Consider the following 6,441-nt stretch of genomic DNA (forward strand, 5'->3'; position numbering starts at 1 on the left):
GAATCCGACTTCCGCCTCTCGACTTCCCCTGTCTAGGCTTGGGCAACCTGGCAGTATCCCAGCCCTCGTGCTTCCTTCGGGTGGCATGACGGCTTGGGCACCGCAGGGTGCTACGGCCGAACACTTTCTTTCTCAAAGTGGTTAGCTGAACCAACCAAACATCTCAATAGTGTTAGCTTTTCTATCAGCATTTGAGAAATTGAAAAGCATATAATTAAAAGTAGCTGACTGACGCGGTGATCTTAACCTTGTGACACAACTTCCTTCTTTTATGATCGTTCTATTCTACGTGAACATGCTAACAGGATTCTCATCCACACTGCACACTTTCGATTCGTTCTGGTTCGTTGGCTCGTATAATAACCTTACTCAAAGCGATCTTAGCTCTGCATATTAAACAAAGTTTTAAACATGTTTATATGTTTTTATCTGAGCGCTCGCACTTACGATCTTACTGCAGAGCGCTTAGAACTCGAAGAAAGGTGCTGCCCGCCTTTTTCCCTTGTTCTTCCACGTGAAAGGAAGTCACTGAACGTCAAGGACAAACCCGACCCGCGAAGCCTTTGATAACGCCTCGATCCTACTTGTCGATGTGTGAATCCGTAAAAAAGCACAAAAGTGCACAGGGGAAAACCGTAGTAATCAGCGTGCCGGTACCGGTGCCCTCCTCAGAGCTACCCCACCGGCTGGAGTGAATAAGGAGATGGTAAACACTAATTCGCCAGTAATATGAAAAGCGCGACGCTTCAGATGGGTCTTAGCATCGGACATTACCAGTGCATGAAATGGGGTGAAACTTTTCGCCAGTCTATGCATACTGAATCTATGCGTCCTGGATCGCCTTCATGACCTTGACGATAACTCAAGGTCGCGTGTGTGCCGCGCGGGGTTCTTGTTCACTACGTGATTGCTTTATGGAATCAGGCTGGTTCCGATTGATATGTCGTTACTCGAAAACATCAAGAAGTGTGTAACCAAGCGTCATGGATTACAAAGACGTCTCACAAAAGTGCTTTTCAATGTCAAGATCAGCGAATCATTCAAATCTCCAAATGTCCCTTCGCAGCTTCGAGTATGTTAGAATCCTTTCTCCCTTATCTGCAGAATCTGCTTGTGTATATAGCACGGGATGGTGTAGCGGTCACAGATCTCTTCCGGCGTCCTGGAAATCCACAAGATATGAAGAAGATAATAGCCGATTTGGAGGCAGGAAGACCGATTGATTGGACGGACTATAATTTCTACACACTCGCGAATATTGCTAAGAGATACTTGCTTCACATAAACGGAGGTATCTTAGGTCCAGAGGCGGAAGAATTTCTCATGGATATGCTGGATTCACCGGATGACCAGGCAAGGATTGAAGCGATGCACAGGTGATGCTTTTGTGTTCATTAAAATGATTTGCATGGGTTCTTTATTCACTCCCGTCGCATTCATTCGACCTTACATTGGACTTGCAGGTTCGTACACTGGGAGCGGTTTGTTTTGTCACGTTTGCGTAGGCGTACATTAACGGAACCAACTAAGTAACAAGGCATCTATGTCCGTTGACTACATCCACTAGCGAAAGACACCCAAATGTACCAGTATAAATAGTCCGTTTGAACATCACGGGTCAGTGTATCGTAGACCAGCGGGGCCGAAGTCCCGAAGTGAGCAGCTAGATTATGCCGACCGAAGTGATGCTGAACGCCATACAGTAGTATATAACGTCGGGGTGGATAATTAAATGTGGAAAGATAAAGGGCAGTCTAAAAGTGGTAATCCTTCACAATGGAAGTTAATCGGTCTGCGAGTCGATACAAGAAGTATCGGTTAGTGGCTTACTCCCTGCACGATTGCGTTGTACACTTGGTTGTTTGAGTGCGCAGTACGTGTCGTATTCTGACCATCTCTTTAGTGTCCTCGTAAGTTCCAGCTGTAGGGCCGCCATTCCGCATTCAGGAAAGTCAATAAGAGTGGATCATCACAAACATCGTTTCACGTTCTCCTCCGAACCCATTTCCGTCGTTTTCAGCTTTCGTGCATATTCCGAAGTAATTGTGACGAACTGCTCTTGTTCGGTGACAGCAAACTGTTTTGGTGAAAGCCACAATTCCTATTCACCCCTGACGCCTGCTCATCGGTCATGCCAAGCACCCACGTTATGCAGAGCGTTCTTGTGATCCGTAGAAAGTAACCCAACGTTTTGTTGAATGTTGGCTTTGTAGGCCTACAGTCATCTACCTGAAGGCCTCACATGGGACGCCAGCAACTATGGGAAGAAGATTACATTCGCGTGATACTACAACTCGGAAGCTTGATTCATGAACTTATGAGCTACGGGTAACAGTTCTGGGTTATGTGTGCTAATGACTAGCCAAAAATAGTTGTAACCCTTCGGTATCCAGATGCACCGTATGTACGCCTGCCCAGGGTGAATCAGCGGACGAAGCTTTGTTGGATCTTCTCCGTATGGTACATTGATCTTGGCCTCTTCCAATTTCTTCTTCCTCCTCATCATCTACAGCATGACACCAGTGTCCAACACCGTCGTACACTCATAATTTATTCGAAGGCCTTGTTGTGAAGAAAAGATTAAAAGTAGTTAGGCAAGGGACATACAGATAGCTTACTACATTCATCCCAATTTTCCTACACCTTCAGATGCTTACTCAGACAATCTGGATAGAAACTTACTAGAACAGTGCAATTGACATCTATTAAGAACCATATCTTACAGCGTCTCCAAACAGGCGCAGTAGGTTTCACGTGGTCTCCATCCTGGAAGGCGGACAGCGTCAATATCACCAAAGTGTTTCGTAATCACTTTCATGCCCATCATCCAGATCAAGCGGTTCTGCCACACTGAATTGGGTACGGAAAGCAGCAATCTCTGCGGCAAACGATGGGTCGGCACACGCAATAAATGGCCTAACCGGTTTTACCCAAATTCCTAGCTCGCACAGACCACGGCAGTCGCTGAGCGTTCTCTGGTACGCATGGCGAAATCACCGAGTTTGATGAAGGTTACTAACCCACTCAAACAAGCTTTTGTCGTCATCATCGTCATAATCATAATAATCGCAAGCATGACATCAGTGTTCAACACTGGTGCTTCACTGCCGTAGTAAGTGTCATGGTTGTACGTGGGCTGGGATACTGTTAGGGCACTCACACTTAGGCAAGAGGACAATTGGGGTTCTCAACCAAAGCCTTTGGCTCAAAATCCTAGCCACAAGATAGTGGTGTTTGGCGCGAAATGCAAACGCATTACCATTCCTACGGAAGAAGTCGCCACATGTTCCAACCCCCAACCTGGAGGGCCATTGACCAACCTCTTATGAGAGACTATGAATGTCTCGGGATACTCCCCAGTATAGCTCAGTGGATCGCTGAGATGCGCAAACCGTCACACTACGGTAAGGACCAGTCTCTTCGTGACGGACAGTGTGGCAGTGTGACACTACAGAATCGATCACATGCTGCTATCCCCAGAGCTTGTCCGCAAGCGTTGGTGGTCAGAAATGGAGAATCGACGATATCCTCAGTAGAGAACGGCCCTATTTTTATCTCTTAAGGAAGGGTTGATTCGACCGAAGCTGTGTGCATATGTCATTTTAATGAAAGAGTTATGTTTCTGTATCACCGTGGATTTCGAAAATTTCCCAAATCACTTGGCCATAATTCGTAGAGTCATGTTGACTGTGTCGTCCATCCGGTTTTTCGCTGTATCGCGGTGGTGGAGATCGGTGCTGGCAAATAGTGTATTAGCGCCTTGAACTTCAACATTGAGGGTGATTGATAGCGTCGCGCACTGTGAAGGCCTATTGTAGTCATAGTTAATATTTTGAACTCTTCTTCCAGTTAGGAATTTAGTAACGTTATCACTCTTCATCGTCATCATAATTGAATCGTTCAGCTATAGCACCCTTCCATTGTCTAACTGTCATGCTACCCGAAGGAAACACAAGGGCTGGGATACTGCCAGGTTGCCCGAGCCTAGACAGGAGAAGTAGAGAGGCAGAGGTCGGGTTCGAACTACGGACCTTCCGGTCAGTAAATCCGCGCTCTAACCACTTGGGCCATCTCCCCCACTGTTATGATCTTTACTGATGTATCAATCAGACTTGCCGCTTACACCAGAATCGAGGAGACATTTCTGAGGAAGTTGTATTGGAAACAACAAATCGTCCTGTGTCATGCGAGATAGCTCAGTAATCAGAGCACGAATTTACTGGACGGAAGGTCCTTGGTCCGAACCCGACCTCTCCCTCTCAGCTTCTCTAGGCAGTATTCCAGCCCTCGTGCTTGCTTGTGGTGGAATGGCATTGAAAGGGTACTACAGCTGAACGATCATAAGACTACTGTTTTGGGTTCAGTTTTATTAGTATGACGGGCTTCCTTATGCGATCCATCCATGTGTATGTGAAAGTCTTTGGGATTTTGGTTCACTCATCGGCTTGGCAGATTCAGACTTTTGAGGTTATTCGGATGTGTTGAGAAGAATATCAAGTGGACAGCCACGGTGTCGTGTAACTGTCGATGCAAAAGGGTAAGGGCGTAGCTGACTGGTATGACGGATCTATATGGATAAATTTCTCAGCAAAGCGCATATTTATACATTGTGTCTACCTTTCTACACCGCAACGATAATGTTTTGCTAACACAGATTGACCGGGCATAAATATGTTATTTACAGCGCTGTGATGTCGGTTGAACTGCACTTCTATATTTGTGTTTCTACCGGTTGCCGAATGTGGAGCTCCATAGATGACTTCAATGGGTAAACAGATCACCCGGACAATACCCATTTGTAGTGTAAACGCTTGATGTTGCCCTTTAACTCAGCAGAAGTGTTTTGACAATTTCCGGTGTGGTCCTCTCCCCTCTGAATTTCAAGTGTGCTCTCTTGAAAGTGTCTGCATATCTTCCAATTTGACCGTTTGTTTGTGGATGGAGTGGTGGCGATCGCAATCGTTGCATTCTGTTTTGTTGAAACAAAGCGGAGGATTCAGCAGACTTGAGTGCAATTATGTTTTCAGAGACATTAATATTCGGAACTCCGAAACGGCTAAACATATGCTGCAGTTTTGAAATAATAACACAAACAGTAACATGGTTCATGCTAAATACTTCTGGCATTGGTGTGCGGTGTGTCTCAGAAACGAGTATTGAAGATGCAAGCACAGTGACTGAGCTAAATGCTCCGTCAGTCTCCACTCGCTTCCGGCTGCGCACCTCTGGTGATCCAGAGGCTTCTGCGGCGGGGTGTGCAGGGGTTAGTATCATCCTAAGTCACCGGGCGGAAGTATCCTTACTTGACCGGATACTTGTTGAAAATCGCCTCTGTGCGGTTCGTCTGGCAACGTCTGTGAAGGAGTCTCACAAGTGGCAATTTGGTAGGTATCTGTTTATCGTGTTCACCTACGCTCCAACCGACCGTAGTTCGTACGCCGTCAAAGACGGGTTTTACAACGCCCTAAATGCTCTGCTGCGGAGAGACATCGTGGTGGTTGCCGGAGATATGAATGCGCAAGTGGGCAGGCTTAGTGCATCTGGGGCTTAATTAGGAGGTCGACATGGACTGGACTCGGTACGTACGGACAATGGGGAACGATTGCTTCAGCTGTGCGCTGATCGCAGGGTGTTTTTGTGCAGTACTAACTTCCGAAATAGCCAAAGTCGTCTGGCCACTTAGTGTCTTCCATTGGAAGGCCGACCACAAACTCAAATCGAAGAGTTTTCAGCAACCTTGTGAGTGGTTTCTTTGATGAACTCGACCACATTGCCATCAGTTCGCGGATCAGTAACTGACTGCCGGTCGTTTTGGAACTGACTACGCGCTCATCCTTTATTATGTACTTTGCACCTACAAAGTGTAAGGTCATGCTCTTGGACGTGCAGTCACTGAACACGCCACTTACAATCCAGGGTGGGGTACTGGATGTTGTGGAGTGTGTTACGTATCTTGGAAGTCGTATTAGTGTTGATTATTGTGTGACAGATGAGGTGAACGCACCAATCTGCAAGGCTCGGGCCGCGTTTGCTAGTTTGAGACACCTATGGCGTCAGGATGGTTTATCTCTGAGTCTGAAGGGACGTGTGTATCAAGCTATAGTACGGGCTGTTTTGTTGTAAGGATGTCAGACGGCCTATTCGAGCAGCGGAACTGAGACGTCTTCAGGTGTTCGATAATCGTTGTCTCAGAACTATAGCTCGCATGGGTTGGCGTCAGCGAACCTGTAACGAGGCAGTTAGAAAGCGCGTTTTCGGTTGGTTGAAGAATGTGTCGAGCACCAGAAGCTGCGTTGGTTTGGACATGTGTTGCGTATGCCGAACCATCGTTTGCCGGAGAGAGCGCTGTTTTCCATGCCCAATTCAGAGTGATGTAAACAGAGAGGTGGCCAACTCTTGACTTGGCGGAGGAGTATGAAGGATATAACGAAATGGTTGGGT

At 46.8% G+C, this 6,441-nt stretch overlaps 1 protein-coding gene across 1 annotated transcript in view; it reads left to right on the top strand.

The window, feature by feature from the left end:
• Positions 1 to 6,441, top strand: part of T265_13806 (hypothetical protein) — a gene marked incomplete at both ends in the record, with an annotated part of 72,761 nt that overhangs the window by 16,062 nt on the left and 50,258 nt on the right. Inside the window, one exon of the mRNA XM_009170618.1 lies at positions 1,105 to 1,376. Coding sequence (XP_009168882.1) covers positions 1,105 to 1,376 — 272 coding nt within the window. The remainder of the gene's footprint in view (positions 1 to 1,104; positions 1,377 to 6,441) is intronic.

Source organism: Opisthorchis viverrini (assembly GCF_000715545.1).
Source record: "Opisthorchis viverrini unplaced genomic scaffold opera_v5_104, whole genome shotgun sequence".
In the NCBI taxonomy this organism is placed as follows: domain Eukaryota; kingdom Metazoa; phylum Platyhelminthes; class Trematoda; order Opisthorchiida; family Opisthorchiidae; genus Opisthorchis; species Opisthorchis viverrini.